This window comes from Bison bison, unplaced genomic scaffold (genome assembly GCF_000754665.1).
Source record: "Bison bison bison isolate TAMUID 2011002044 unplaced genomic scaffold, Bison_UMD1.0 scf7180017864294, whole genome shotgun sequence".
In the NCBI taxonomy this organism is placed as follows: domain Eukaryota; kingdom Metazoa; phylum Chordata; class Mammalia; order Artiodactyla; family Bovidae; genus Bison; species Bison bison.
Genome location: NW_011494866.1, coordinates 942,502 through 958,703, shown reverse-complemented (window position 1 = coordinate 958,703; position 16,202 = coordinate 942,502). Strand labels below are relative to the sequence as shown.

The window sequence follows — 16,202 nt, the reverse complement described above, 5'->3', positions numbered from 1 at the left end:
GTTTAGTTCAGGCCTAAATTTCTTGTTACAACTTGAACTATAAAACACTTAGAGCCAGTTTTCTCATTTGTAAAGTAGAAATCAGGATATTTCTAACAGACTGTATTATGACATGAATTTTCAAGTTTATTTAGCATGAGATTTAGAGGTGGTTGTCTCCAAGAAGAAAGAAAAAAATAAAAATCCCTGTAGAGAAACCAAGTAAAATGTGAATTACTCATTACTGGAAATCTGTGTAAAAATGATTATTGACATGATATGTGAGTCTCAAATTATTTCTCTTGATATTAATTTTCCCCTTAGGGATAGATAGATATATTAATATCTCTTGATATTAATTTTCCCCTAGGGCTTCTTATAGTGATCTCAGGGGAAAATCTCTTCACAGTTTTTATGTGCAGACACCCAAATATTTTCATAATCTCCCTTGGTATGACTGAGAACAGCCTGGAACATTAACTGAGGTTTTATTCATTTTGGAAGGGAGGGCTTATGATGCGAACAATAAAGAGAATGTTACATAACTGTACAATAGTTCATGGGATATAACGAGTTGCTCTTCACGTTCATATCGCCTATCTCATCCTGGTTTCTACCAAACTTTTGTGTAGTGAGTACTATCTTAACTCCATTCCAGAATCCATTCCTAATCATCAGTTTTCCTTGAGATCCCAAACCAGATTCCTGACAATATTGATTGAGCACTTAGATCCAGCCATATCTGAAGCACAGACTTTTACTTATGAAGGTTAATTATTCTCTTGCTTTGATTAAGCTTATTTAAGCTTTTTCTCTCATTTATAGCCATGTTAGTTGAGCACATATTTTATCCTTATATCTTCTGCAGAGCGTGGCACAGACTACATCTGTCAAATGAGTGACAATTATTAGTCATACCACTATTTGGAAATGAAAATATATATTTTTCTATTGCCAAACTTATGGCAGATATGAATACAGAAAACTTGTTCTTAGCCTGTTGCTCATTCACTGAAAAATTTTCTTTTTTTTTTTTTTAATTTTCTAAAATAAGGCCAAAAATATAGGATTCAGTTTTTTGCCCTTTATTTATTTATTAGATATAAATTCATTACAAAATTGACACATATAATTAAAAATATTTTAAATCATAAACATAAAAATCATTTAAAATATTAAGTGTTAAATTGTATTTTACATTTATAGAATATCCATTGTAACAATTATAACTGGATGTCTGGTTATGTTCATGTAACAACAAATGTAGACAAAAATATGACAAATATGTTATGAAATATACCATATATTTGTAACTTATAAACCAATTTTATTTGGTTTATTAATTTTTTAAATGATGCATTTATTATTTATCTTATGTGAATCTTTTGGTAAGCTGAAACAAATGTAAATCACACATCTTGACTTACAGGCAAGAAATAAATGTATCAAAAAATTATAACAGATTAACTCTGTACTTAATAGGTCAGTTATTGAATTGATTTATCACGCTTTTTAAAAATTTTGCTGTTCTCTTGAAACAGATCAGAGAAATTATTTTCATTGATTAACATAGTTTCTTTTCTTCAAAATTTTCAAAATTATAGTTTAGCATCACTGTAATGTTAAACACTCCCATTCATTAAATGTCACCTGCATAAATAAATTTTGCAATTGCCTTTATTTTCCAGATGCTCATGAGATACAAGTATGATTTATTTATTCCAATGACCAGAGGACATTGGAAATGTCATCAATATTAAAAACTGATACTGGATTCTAATTTCTATCGGAGGTAAAGAGTGCTATACACAAAAAGCACTTGACCTTTTAGGCCACTTAACACCTGGAATGTATCCTAGATAAAGAATGAACTCTAAATGCTGAAAATATTGGTCTGGCCACATATATTGTACAAAACAGGTGCACATCAAATGAGTATGCTTAAAATCCAGGAGAAGAAAATGTTTAGAAAATGTTATGCACAATATAAAAATATTCATTGCAATCACAAAAGTGCTATTTAATTTTTATTTTACACTTTATATTAGTAAAATATTAACTCTGGTTTGCTGGATGGGCATAGTAAGACCATAAAGTTAGAACATATACTCAAGTGAGAAAAATTTCTAATTTTTTAAACATCAGCAAAATAATATTCTATACATAATTCAAGTGAATATCAAATACCTATAGATGTGATTGTGAGAATAAGTGGTAATTTTCTCCCATATAAGCCAGAGCAAGTTATCATTTACCACAAATGTGCTGTAATTTCTTTAAACTGGTCTGAGACCAAGTTTCATTTAAAAGCTATTACATTTTATGTGGCTTTGTTTTATGTACCAAATGTGCTGAGCCTGGATGCTTCCTCATAGTACCTAACACATGATAAAGCACATAAAAATGCAAAATAATTATTCACTGACTAATCAATTTTGTTTTACTGCTTGATCATTTATACTTTCAAAATATTTATGTTGCTTTGTTGATTCCTACTACTATAGTACAGTCAATTCTAATTCTTAAGTTTGTTATTAAAAAGAGATAAATTTTACCCATACAGGGAACCGATTCTAGAATGTAAAAGGAACTTTTTTATTTTGGATTTTGTGTTTAGAAAATAGAATGTGTTCTATTTATTCTTAAATCATAAAATATATTTGATTCCCCTTCACAGATTATAGAGAAAACTGGGTAGTAGCAAAGCTTTATGACAAAGATTATTTGTTCACATCACCAAAATAAAGCAAAAACCAAACAGCAGCAACAAAAAAATGAAAGGTATCTCTTAGTTGCAAAGAATTCCAAATAGAATACTCATGCTCTTAGGCACTGACTGTACAGGCAACTTAATGAAGGGCTTCCCTTGTGGCTGAGTTGATAAAGAATTTGCCTGCAATGTGGGAGACCTGGGTTCCCTGGGTTGGGAGGATCCCCTGGAGAAGGAAAAAGCTACCCACTCCAGTATTCTGGCCAGGAGAATTCCATGTACTGTATAGTCCACGAGGTTGCAAAGAGTTGGACACGACTGAGCAACTTTCACTCACTAGGCACTGGCTGTGCAGACAACTTAATGAAGGGCAGAATAAAGAAAAAATGGGAAGGGCATTCAACATGATGGGTTTTATTATCAACTGAAGCTTGGTCCCCCCAAAATAATAGGTGCCCATCTTTGAAATGTAAAATATTCTAGAAAGGATAGGGAGCTTGAGGAATTGGAAAGAAAAACTAGCATGAGCATGAAGAATATGTTTAATTTAGAGAGAGACATCTTTTATGTCAATATTTCCATTAAATCTATGCACACTTATTTGAAAAATAATGTCTATATTTTTTAGATTCATGTTCTCACACAATTAGATTGATTTAACCCCAAAATGGATTCATACCAGGAAAAGAATACTGTGATCAGAGCAATGACTTCTAGTGTTAACTACAAATGGCTCACATTAAAAAAAAATTATAAATAAAAAAGTTCATCCAACATATCTACAGTGCCAATCAAAACTAGAGAATAGTGCCCTGGGATGACAATGTTAGGATAAAGCTGATGGGACCCAGGCTTGATTTATAGAATGTTAGAGATTATCTAGTCTGACTTCTATATTCTACAGCTCAGAAAACTGAATGTTCATACCAGGGAAGTAGCTTTCTCAAGGTCACAGCAGATGAGTGGGTCTAAGTCTCATGAGGGTACCCACAGCGTCTAACGTGTTCACATTTTATCGCTACCTCATAGCATGATGCCTGGTACGAACTGTGCTGGTGTTCTACACCAACACCACCAATAGTTGGTGTTCTACAAATATTTTGGGTGTATTGATGAATGAAAAGATGAACACATGAATGACTGAATGGATGAGTAATACAATGTCAGGGCTAGGCTAGACTATACTCTCAGGAATAGAAGTTTATCAGCATCTAAGCAGTTTAGGACAGTGACTTATTCTGTTACCACAAGTCCCTCAAAAAATGTTCTTGTTTGAGTCACATTGGTTACAGATACAATGCCAGGTGCCCACAGAAGCTGATACACTATGCAGGAAAGTGTATAATTTTAAATATCTTTTATCTTTTATCAGTGTTGTTGCTTATTAGTAGAGTTATAGTATTTGAAGAAATATGTCAATTCCACCATGGGACACTCAACAAACTGTCTCATATAACGTTACTTATACCTATATTATGTCTTCAGAAACAACGATGGGCAAAGATACTTGTTTCAACCCCACCCTCAGATATTTGAACACCTAATAGCAGGTACTTCGAGCAATTAAAATGCTCATTTCAAAAGCAGTTTTTAGAAATGAAGAGGAACAGAAGAGAAATAAAACTGAGAAGGTGAAGGCTGCAAACATTTAAACTGCTTGATGAGAGAAGAAAAGCTGTTAGACTTGTTATAATTGGAACAGCACATTTAGGTCTCAAAGGAATATTCAGGCATTTGGAAAATACCTTTTCAAGTAAAAGGCCAAGGGAGGAAGTCAACAGCAGGTGGGGGTGTGTAAACAAGTCAAATTTAGGTGGAAGAAGAGCAGGCATGTTTCATTATGGATTCTTGGAAGCCATTCCCTGCAGATTTAAGCGGGTAATTGAGAGTGACATTTAAAGTGGCAGGAGACTGTCTGGGCAATAGCTTGTGTTTTCCACATAGTCAGGTTCAAGTGCAAGAGGGGTCTTGTAAACAGAGTTCATGGCAGTCCTTTGTGATAGAAGAGGGTGTCACTAAGACTGCTTAGGGACCCAGGTAAACTTCCAGCCTCCCTCTTCATCTCGACGAACAAAGGCTTGTCCCTGGTGGAAGGAGTGCGTTTTCACATTACAATGAGGGCTCAAGGATGTGGAAAAGGCCATCTCTGTCTTATTGGGTGACACATCAGAAGTATAGTAAGGAAGAGTTTGTAGTCCTCCTGGAGGATTTGAAAGTTGAGAAAGGAAGTGAAAATCTTCACTGTGGTTGGCAGTGCCTGGCAAGGGGGTAGTTCTATCACCTCCATAGTCAATTGGCAGATCTTCCCCAGGGGCATTAGGATAATCAATTGCCTCATCCAGAAACTGGGGAAATGTGCTAGTGGTCTGTCTGGCATGAGACGAGAGGGCACTGTAGTTAGCTGATGAGGTGTCATCAATGGTGTTGAGGTCTTTTAACCCCAGTGTCTGAAGAACCCAGGGATCCACAGGGGGTCCATGTTGTCCACAGTTAGCAAATTCACTAGCAAGGCTTCTCTTGGCATTTTTATGATGGGGAATCTCAGGAGGAAAATATCTTTGCTCTTTGGGTTTCCTCTTCCCCTTTCTGAATTTTCTACATGCTTTGGAGAACTCATCTGATGACAGCAATTTCTGGGGAAATAGTATTTGAAAATACAATCAGAGGGATGGTATGGGGAGGGAGGAGGGAGGAGGGTTCAGGATGGGGAACACATGTATACCTGTGGCAGATTCATTTTCATATTTGGCAAAACTAATACAATTATGTAAAGTTTAAAAATAAAATAAAAATTTTAAAAAAATACAATCAATCACCCAACATCATTTTCTTTACTATTGTCAAATATTTACTAGTTACATTAATTCCCTACAAAACTTGAATACATTTTTATTTTCTCATACAAAGCAAAACTGATTGGATTAACCTGTCTTTAAGTTAAAATCTATGATGACATGTTACCACTAAGAAATTCCAATTCATATTATTGTACTAGTCATTTAAAAGTTGAAGGGAGTAAATGATGTCTTTAAAATTTCAGTCCAGGGAAGTAATGATTATTGTTACTATGGCAATAATAACAACTATCATGTACTGAGGTACATGCATGACCTCATTTTATGTAGATGCTATTGAAATCTTCTTTAATGAGGAAACAGGCAGAAGCACATTAGTGACTTGCTAAGGATTGCTCAACCTAGATTTAAACCTAAGCCATCTGAATCTAGATTGAACCACTGATTAAAAGGCTAGGGAACACTCTTTCTCTAATTTTACTAACTTTCATAGCACTCCCATGTGATATGTATCATATTATTCTAAATCTTGGAAAATTGAGAACAAGAGAGAAAAAATTGCCTAATAAATATCACTTACTGCTTTGATAACTGTCTTTTTTTACAGAATAGTGGCTGAAGATCGGAGCCCGGGCTAATAACTGTGAGCTATACGCTGTTTTCTTAACAAAGCAAACAGAATTCTGAAGAAACTAATATAGTGGGTTTTCTTCTCTAAACTGTTATATCTGGTAAGAGTTGTAAGCAATATGATTGAATTAGATAAATAATGTAGCTTGCCTAGAAGTAAGGTAAAGATTGATGATAAAACAATAATGGTAAGAGAATGGCAAAGAGATAATTTAAAAAATACAAAACCTCTCAAAAGGAAGAATAACAAAAAGGGACTAATGGCAAACTATCCATGAGTTAGAAACATTTTAACGGGTAAGAACACAATGTTCATTAAAAGGTTATGTCACTGGCTATGTCTAATCGTCAGTTAAGAGATTTCAGCTCCATTCGGGTCCAGCCATATTTATAACATTTAGAGCTGGAAAGATTCTTGAAAGATCTTTTTAGTCCATCCACTTACAAATGAACTAAATAAGGCCCCAAGTGAGAGACTGATTTACCTAAAGTCAAACAGACAATTGAAAGAAACCCATGTCTCTCAGATCTAATTCCCACCTCAATGTTTCAACCATCTAACTCTATCTTAGGATTAATTTCTGTTGTCTCAGCAGCCCCCTTGACTGGTTTTTGATTCTTTAGCAACTCCTTTTGTAACATTATGGCTAAAATCTGCAATCTAGATACTTCAGAGAAATGATACATAAACATTCTTCTGAAAGTGTTATTTTTCTTTCAGAAAAATTCATCCATCCTATTGATGAATTTCAAGACATATTGTTTCATACACTTACATTTAATCAAGGACTTTTACCCAAATGGTCTTCTTTCTCACATCACTTCTCTGTCTGTATAAAGGGGATAGTCACATACCTTGGCTTTTTCCTCAAGACATTTAACTAGAGCAGAATTCAGGTATTGTCTGAGATGATTATTCTCTTCATGTAACCTAGCAAGTTCTTCTTCCTTCTGTACCAAAGTATCTTGGAGCTGCAAAAAGCAGACAATGGTGACGGCTGCTCCACTATATTGACGTTGTAACCTTATAATAATACCACTGATCCTTAACCTACTTAAACTTGATTATTATTCTGTTTGTTTTATGAACACAATCTCAGGGAGCCCTTGTCCTCCAAGGCGTAAATTCAATCTACACCCACCTACTACCTGATTGTTCAGCTTTGTGCTCTGAATTTTTTTATTCTTTGCAAAGTGTTTGGAGAGATTATATGACTTTTAAAATCATAACCACAAGGAGATCAAGAAGGTATGTAGGAAAATGAGCTGTGTGCAACTGTTTAAATATAGAAAACAGTGTTTAGAAAGGTTTCACTGAGCTTCTTTCTTGCATGTTAAAAAAAGAAGAAGAAAGAAAAAACAATATGGGTTGGATTCCTTCCATCTCAGATAAATCTGTTTGTATGTCCACAAGATTAAATTACTCTCAGAAATAACAACAAACAAAATATGGAAAATTAAGCAATCTTTGTAAGAATTTTTATAGTCATCATCTCTTGTCTAAGTGATGAGCTATTTATGATTCAAAAATACTATCACACTCATTATATCATTTGACCTTTCCACCAGCCCTCTGAGGTAGACAGTACAAATATCTCCATTTCACAGATTAAAGAAAAAGAAGATTCAAAGAGGTCATTCAGCTAATATGTGAGAGTTTAGGGCCTGACTGCAAGTCTTTCTAGAGGGTTTTGGTTTTGTTGTTATTTTCTGTCACATTGATCACTTCACTTTGACTTCTCCATGGAAACCATGTGACACTAAGGGACGATGTTGAGAATGATCTACTTGGAACACGGCTGATCTCCATGTTCTGATTATCCATACGTACCTGCTTATTCCTGTAGAGCTGAGAGGAAAGCTGAGCCTCTTCCCATGAACACAAATTAGGAACAGGGAAATTCGAGTCACCTGATGGTTCTATGTGAAAACACAAAATGGATAACTGAGAAAATACAAACACAGTTTTTGTGTAATAAAGAACTAACCAAAGGATTTCAGAAAGGCAGTAAGTTAAATTACCTTTCTGAAGTTAGCCATTGCCTTCACATGGGAAAATGACATATTTAAAGTTTTCAGAAGGGGCAGGCACGCTATGAAAGAAATATTTAAAGACTATCTGCAAGTGTCTACAGAGGTCAATTTTCAGGAGATAAGAGTTCCTATCTGCATTACTAATTCATGCAAATGTTTATTTGCCCCACCCTCAATTAGGCCTACATTGCAATTCCACTATGTTTTCTAAGCTTTTATCTTATTTTCTAAGATGTAGTGCTTAGGTAATATAGTGTTTGTCTCTAGAATCAAATCCTATTTTTGATGTTACCATTGTTTTTCCCAAATGAAAATCTCTCCCTATCAGTGAAGTCTGATGGAGAGTATCTATTCAGAATTTTATGGAATAGCACTTTCTATTTCAAAATATTTTGAACTTTTTTTTCTGAAGAATTCAATAAAAATCTCAAAAAAACCTCATATATGTCAAATGTCATTATCTGTGTGTTTTATGCTTTTTCAAAGTTTTTGTTTTTTCATGTTTGACAGCAAATTATGCCTACCAATAAGACTGCTTGGGCATACTAAGTTGGTTTACTTTTATTTTCTTTTCCTGATTTAGAACAGTTTGGAATCTTGATCACCTCTAAGTCAACTAAAATATTACTGAAATAGTTTTTATTAAATTGGAATGATGGACAACAAGATAGGAATAAAATTTTATACACTCTTTTGATTTCATATTCTTGGGCATTCTTTTTTCCTTGTGGTAGAAAGCTAAAATTAAATAATTCCCTTCTGGACATTAAGTGTGTTTCAAAAATTGGGGGCTTTTTGCTTGTGTCTTTCTTCAAATCCAACAAATTCATGTGGCAGAAATAGCACTACAGATAAAGAATTCTGAGGTGTCTTATAGTTATTCCAGAAACTTGAGTGTTAATACAGAAAATTTCTTTAATATTTATAGACACTGTTTACTAAGCCCCATGGCAAAACTAATGTGTCATTTCCCATAAAAATTATGTTCCCCTCCAAAGTTGAAGTCTTCTTTAGGCAAAATGGGACTTTTTTTTTCCCATTTATAAGGCACTATTCATAGAATTTCCTTTTTGAAATAAAAGATTAAGTTAGTAGTTTTGCTTGCTTCTCTCTCATTCCAAAAAACAAACAAACAAAAAAAAAAAACAATCACCACAACAAAAAACTTCTAACTAGTTTCTTAATTCCCAAAGCATTCACTAGTATTGTTTATATAACTTTGACAATGACCTAAACTTTCTCAATGACTTGGAAATCTCCAAGAACTGTAAAGTATACATATTATACTTTATGTATGGTATAGTATGGAAGAAATATATATTATCCAGTGGGCAAGGAGTAGAATCCCATTTTCACTATTTGGCAAGTACAAAAAAAGCAAGTTATTTAGGCTGCAAAATATAGGAGTCTTTGGGCTTTCTTAAACCTTACCTATCATTCCTTCTTCTACAGAGTTCCAGCCCATAATGCCTTGCAACTATGAGTACTGGGAAAGGGCTTCCGATTTACCAGCAAAGCAGAAGAGCAGAACTTACCCTGTGCCTGTGGTGCCTGTTGGGGCTCTCTGTTGTCCAGGAGACCAGCAGCCCAGAAAGAGACCCAAGTCTCCGTGGAAACGTCAACACTAGATTCTGACGTTGTAGCGGAATACGGACAATTATAGCTCTGGCCTCCTACAAAGTACTGGTCTTGGCAAGGCAGAAGGGTGTTCTGTAAAATTCAGTATGTAGGTTGGTTGGGGGTGGGGAGGTTGTCCCAAGAGATGCGGTGGTGGGCATTCAGAGGGGGAAAAGAGTGGGAGAAAGAAGCAGAAAATACATGCAGTGAATAAAAACCAGTAACGATGCTAAGTATAGATCCCAGATTAATTTTGAGTGATCCAAATATAATTACTAGAAAGGAATCAGCTTCGTGGTTCATCCAGTCCTTCCCATAGATCCTCTCAGCATAGAACAGGCTAGTATTGGATGGACTAAATTTGTAAATATCCAGGAGTATTCTCTGTTGCTATGCCTCAGTCATCTAACAGGCGGGTACCCAAGATCTAAGCAAAAGAAATTCTACTTAACGAATGAATCGTGTAAGAACTATTTGACTCTTTCTTGCAAATATCTTAGTTATATTTCTAATAACTTTAAAAAACTTTGAATGCTAGGGCTGGAATGGACAGAACATACCATATACTCTAACTTTTAAATTTTAGTTTCTGAATCATAAACTTGCTCCATTCCTCCCTTCCTCTTTCCTCTCTTCCTCTGACTTTAAATGCTATTAGATCTTCTTGAAATAGGTTAGTTAGGAAAGACAGCAAGCTCTATGTAGGTCTCTCCATCACCAGGTCTCAATGCCTTTCCAAAGTTATCTTGCACCACTAACTGTCTGGCATGTATTCTCTACTGTGTTCTGAGCCAGTGAACACCCTCCTGCCCCTGCCTCCTCAAACCTCAAACACACAGTCTTTCCAAATGTCCAGTCAGGAGCAGGTATGCAGCCTCCCTGGGTTAATTTGTACAACAGACCATTCCTAATTATTTGTCAATGTTTAATCAGGTAAAAGCCATTCATTTCATCAGAGCCTAGCTTTGGACAAACTCTTTTTGACCACGACAAGTCTTTTGTTGACTTGTGAACTTTCTTGGGCATAGCATAAACAGAAAGAAAACAAATAAGAAGAGGAAAAAAGAAAGTTAAGTCAATTAAGTCATACTTTGTTAACATTCCCAATAAGTTAAGTTTTGAAAAAGTCCAGTCTTGAAGCAAGTCCAGCGTGGGCATTGCAGACCAAAGAAATTCGGCCAAAGGTTTATCAAGTGCTATTTTCTTTTATTCTAAAGGCATGTTTGCAGGCTCTTTCCCTGAGGTTATTATTGGAATCAGAGCTGTGCTATTATGCAATTGACACCTGAGAAGAAAACAAACTGAAAATACCCCTAGCCTCAAGTTCAAGTGTTTGCAAATATGTGCATAATCGAGAGGAAGAGGTAGAATGAAAAGTGAGTGCAGGTGTAAAGGAAAAGTTGGGAGACAGTCCAGAATAGAAATAAAGGACAAAAGGATGTGAGAGGTTGAGAATAAAAGAGACAGAGAGGCAGACATAGAAAGCCAAGAAAAGATAGGGGAGAGGAAAAGGGAGATGGAGCAGCAAAGAAGACCTGTTTTAATTGGCAGGTAGCAGAGAAATCTTGTGTCCAAGGTGGAAGAAATTCTAAAGGCAAAGCCTTCCGGCTCTCAGAGCGCCCCCGGTTTCGCCAGGGAACTAGCTAATGCCAGCTCCTCACTTACCATCTTGCCCTGGAAGAAAGCGCTGAGGAAACTGAGCCCACTCTTAATTTTCGGATAAGCGGGTGGTAGCTTTAAATGGGACTGAGGGGAGGAGCTAGGAGAGGCGAGTTCTAATCTGCAGGAGCTCCCGGTGACCAGCGCCGCCCTCTGATTTGGTGCGAGGCTGTCAGGCTGGTGACGTGGGTCAGGAGACTTCCAGCCAAAGCCAAAGTCACTGGCACTCTCGGCGACCTGCTCCCCAGACCCAGGATCAACGGCTCGGGGTTCCGGGCAGTGTATTCACGGCGGGTTCACGGCGGGCCCGCCGCGCTCCGGGTGTGCAACGCGGCTTCAAAATCCGCGCGAATGAGGGTTCGCTGCGCATCCCACTGGCCCGAGCATCAGGACCCGCGGTGACGGCGCCGCCCTCACCGATGGGGCGCACCAGCTCCTGCCTGCGAGAGCCTGCAGCTGCCGGGCTGGGCACAGGTTGGCCCCAGAGCCAGAGCGTGTTGTCAAAAAAAAGCCCACACCAGCTTGTCAGGCATCAGAGCAGCACTTGGGGAAGCCTTCCAACCCCCAGGTGAATACTGCTCCTGGGTTTTCTCTGGCTGCTTGGTAAATATCAGCTTGCTGTATGACGTTGCTAATTGATTGGCTTTTTCCTAGTATTAAATATGTCTCATTTCCCCCAGCTTCTGAAGTGGGTGTGAAATGTGGAGGTGATCTATATTCATTCTAGAAAGTAAGCTTCAGGGGAATAGCCATTTCTGACTATTTTGCTCATTGCTGTCTCCCAAACTCCCAGAGCAATTTCTAACATGTAATGAGTGCTGAATAAAGAATGAATTAAGCTATAAATTTAGGAGTCTCAACTGTGTCTCTGTGTTGGTTTTTCTTCACAACTACTATTATATAGACTAAATTAATATAATAAAGAAAATTTAGTGTGCTAATATTTCTCAATTAGAGTGTTTTATTTCTGCCATTTTTCCTCTTGCATTTTATTCTCACCATTCCTATAATGTTATATTCAGAGGAGAGAAAGGAATAATGTCATTTTTAAAACTATTCATCTACCACTAAGAATTAACTCTTGTTTCATCTGCAATAACCCAGGAAGTCAGTACTCTTGTCCCTGTTTGAAAAGATAGTGAATGAAGCACTGAAGTTAAATTTGACCAATGTTCACACAATTAGAAAGTGGCAGACTAAAGATTTGAACTTCTGGCTCCAGCATCCATGCTAATTATCATAATTACAGTTTGATTCTCTTTGACTTCTTTCTACTGTACATAAATGGCTATTTATGTAATGGACATTTTTATGGACTGAATTGTGTTCCCTTTAATTTTATCTGTGCTGAATCTCTAACCCTCAATGTATTTGAAGATAAAGCCTCTAAGGAGAAGAAGATTAAGAAGTCATGAGGGTGGCACTCTAATCTTATAGGTCCAGGGTCATAAGAAAAGAAAGAGACACCAAGGATGGCATGTACAGAGAAATGGCCATGAGAGGACACAGAAAAGGCAGCCATCTGCATGCCAAGGAGCGAGGTCCCAGGAGAAATCAAGAAGCCCACTGACATCTGATTTTTGGACTTGCAGCCTTTATAATTGTGAGAAAATAAATTTCTGTCATTTAACCCATCCAGTCTGTGGTTCTTGTTATGGAAACCCTAGAAGACTAATACAGACATAGTGAAGGAACTGAGCGAAGTTCTGATTCTGATTTGCAAAATCCTTTCTCTAAACCAGTTTTGACCTTCATTCATTCTGCTTTGTATTTACCATACAAGCATTTAGCAGTGACTAACATATAGCAGGGGTTTCCATGGTGGCTCAGTGGTAAAGAATCTGCCTGCAATGCAGGAGATGCAGGAGATGCAGGTTCGATCCCTAGGTTGGGAAGATCCCCTGGAGGAGGCATAGCAACCCACTCCAGTCTTGCCTGGAAAATCCCATGGACAGAGGAACTTGGCAGGATCAGTCCAAAGGGTTGCAAAGAGCTGGACAACTGAAGCAACTTAGCACACACATGCACACAAAACATATAGCAGATGCTCATTAAGTTCTGTGTCCAAAATTAAAAAAAAAAAAAAAAGGAAGAAGAAGGTGCCAGATTCAGTAGAGTCCATTTCTGCTTTTCTAATACTGTTGATTCACAAGCCTTTTTAAGTGACTAGTATCAGGTTTGAGAATCACTCCCTGAAAGATGTTGCTAGAGTCACTCAACAGGACTCATCTCAGACAGTGATGTGAGACGGTGGTCTCCTCTCTGCTCTTGCTGTATAAAGGGCAAGGATGCCCTGGCAATGTGACCCTGACATGAGGGGGAAAATAGACCACAATTACCACCATTTAGGTGGTAAGAATCAGTGATCTTGTTCAGGGTAAAGGAGATCCTATTGAGCTTTGCAATGAGCACCAGGGACAAGAAAAAGGAGGAGGGAGTTGTTTTGCTTTGGGAAACTATCATAAATAAGACATGGATGCCTTTGGAAGATATAATTTCTTGACTCCAAAAATGATACAAATAGGTAATTAAGCAAGCAAGCATGTGTGTGTGGTAAGTTGCTTCAGTCATGTCCAACTCTTTGTGACCACATGAATTATATAGCCCATCAGACTCCTCTGTCCATGGGATTCTTCAGGCAAGAACACTGGAGTGGGTTGTCATACCCTTCTATAGGGGATCTTACCGACCCAGGAACTGAACCTGTGTCTCTTAGATCTCCTGCACTGGCAAATGGGCTCTTCACCACTAGCATCACCTGAGAAGCCCTAAGCAAATATGGAATGATATAAATGGCAGAGCTTTGTTTACATCCAAATATACTTGCATTCAAATTCCTGCTCTACCCTCTGAGACTGAGTCAGCTGAAGCTGTATTATGGTCTCCAAATACTCAGTTAGCTCCTCTGGTGAATTAAGAAAGTACCTACTTGAGAAGTTGTTAAAAAGCTGATTACTAATAGCTTGAAAATCTCTAATTCACTGCCTAAATCATGACTTGGAGCTATTATTAACTCTGAACACATAAGCTGTAGTGCCTTGCCTGCTGCTGCTGCTAAGTCCCTTCAGTCGTGTCTGACTCTGTGCGACCCCATAGACGGCAGCCGTCCCTGGGATTCTCCAGGCAAGAACACTGGAGTGGGTTGCCATTTCCTTCTCCAATGCAGGAAAGTGAAAAGTGAAAGTGAAGTCGCTCAGTCGTGTCCAACTCTTAGCGACCCCATGGACTGCCTACTAAAAATAAAAATATGAAGTATATTTGTAAAATTCTCAGGTCTTTTTTTTGAAGAGTAGAAATATATATTTTTAAGTTTTTGATGGATTTTCAGCACACAAATATTTCATAAATCCTTAACTACTTTAGCTTAATGGTGTGGGAGTGTATATGATGGCAGAGACTCTTTAAACAGTGAAGAGCTATTGACAGTTTAATATAAATCAGAAGATAAAGCTTTCCTGAAATCATCAACTACTAGAAAAAATTTCCCAATTCTTAAGGTCTGATTTAAGCTCATATTTTTATTTAAGGTCTACTGCTTAGATATTGGAGAAGGCAATGGCACCCCACGCCAGTACTCTTGCCTGGAAAATCCCATGGACAGAGGAGCCTGGTGGGCTGCAGTCCATGGGGTGGCTAAGAGTCCGACACGACTGAGCGACTTCACTTTCACTTTTCACTTTCATGCACTGGAGAAGGAAATGGCAACCCACTCCAGTGTTCTTGCCTGGAGAATCCCAGGGATGGGGGAGCCTGGTGGGCTGCCGTCTATGGGGTTGGACAGAGTCAGACACAACTGAAGTGACTTAGCAGCAGCAGCTTAGATATAAGCCTTATTGTTTGTTTGTTAGATTATTTTTTGAAAAAATGAATCAATTCAGTAGTAATGTGAAATCCTTTGGCCATTTTTTATTTATAAGTATGAAAGAAGAAGGTGCACCTTCCTTAGTGACTGAACCCATGTAGATTTTTTTTTCTTCAATGGAAAATAAGATCAGTTTAGTGGCTGAAGGGATGGTGTTAAAAGGAAGGTGGCTAATAACAGCCCAATAACTGCCTCCTGCCAGGGTAAAAATATAACAAAATAGAAGGTAATTTGATCCACACACAAACCAAGTCTGCAGGCAAAAAAAAAGAGTATGATCGGAGGTGGGCGCCAAGGAGATAAATAGATTGGCATATGGAATGTTCTTTTATTTCACCCCTGGAGGACTCTTTATTTGACTACCTCATTAGTGAATTCAGACTAACACTTTAATGAATTCAGTAGCATATATAATAAAAGAACAATTTTAAATTTCTCTTTAAAACATAACTTTTTCCTATAGGTTTTATAGCTAAGTCTCCAGGGAATAGAAAGATACTGTGGCTGCTTTCACATATAGGTTAAAAAAAAAAAAAAAAAGCAAAACCCTTTGAGAAAATTCAATGCAGTAACTGATTTATAGTAGGAGATTTAACATTTGCATGTTTTATTTCAGCATCCCTGGAGAACCATGACATATTTCATTTTAGTGTTGAATATCACTCCTCCAGAGCGATACACAGAAATCAATCATGTCGACATGGACAGAATCTTGCCTTCCATTCACCCACCACTTACCCAGCATAGCGTCTAGTAACCATCACACATGCAATAGCTTGCATGCGTGCATGCTCAGTCACTTCAGTCGATGTTCGACTCTTTGCGACCCCATGGACTGTAGTCCACCAGGCTCCTCTGTCCATGGGATTCTCCAGGCAAGAATCCTGGAGTGGGTTGCTATGCCCTTCTCCAGGAT

General features: G+C 37.4%; 1 protein-coding gene across 2 annotated transcripts; it reads right to left on the bottom strand.

Annotated features, from left to right (window-relative positions):
* Window positions 1-2,995: 2,995 nt before the first annotated feature.
* On the bottom strand, window positions 2,996-11,495 carry GMNC (geminin coiled-coil domain containing). Of its 2 annotated transcripts, XM_010850697.1 has the most exons (5): window positions 11,431-11,495; window positions 9,684-9,858; window positions 7,946-8,034; window positions 6,970-7,086; window positions 2,996-5,322 (listed from the first exon to the last, which is right to left on the bottom strand). In XM_010850697.1, exons 1-5 carry the CDS (start codon window positions 11,431-11,433, stop codon window positions 4,705-4,707), a joined length of 1,002 nt encoding a protein of 333 aa, XP_010848999.1. In that variant the 5' UTR covers window positions 11,434-11,495; the 3' UTR covers window positions 2,996-4,704. The 2 variants fall into 2 exon arrangements, with proteins under 2 accessions (XP_010848999.1, XP_010849000.1); XM_010850698.1 differs by lacking the exons at window positions 9,684-9,858; window positions 11,431-11,495 and adding an exon at window positions 9,580-9,658.
* Window positions 11,496-16,202: the final 4,707 nt, after the last annotated feature.

Bases quoted from the DNA above. Each gene is read 5' to 3' on its own strand.
- GMNC (XM_010850697.1), bottom strand. The intron at 7,087-7,945 runs GTACGTATGGAT...TGCTTTTTGCAG, and splicing joins AGCTCTACAGGAATAAGCAG to CTCCAAGATACTTTGGTACA. The intron at 5,323-6,969 runs GTATGTGACTAT...CTATTTCCCCAG, and splicing joins GTCTTGAGGAAAAAGCCAAG to AAATTGCTGTCATCAGATGA.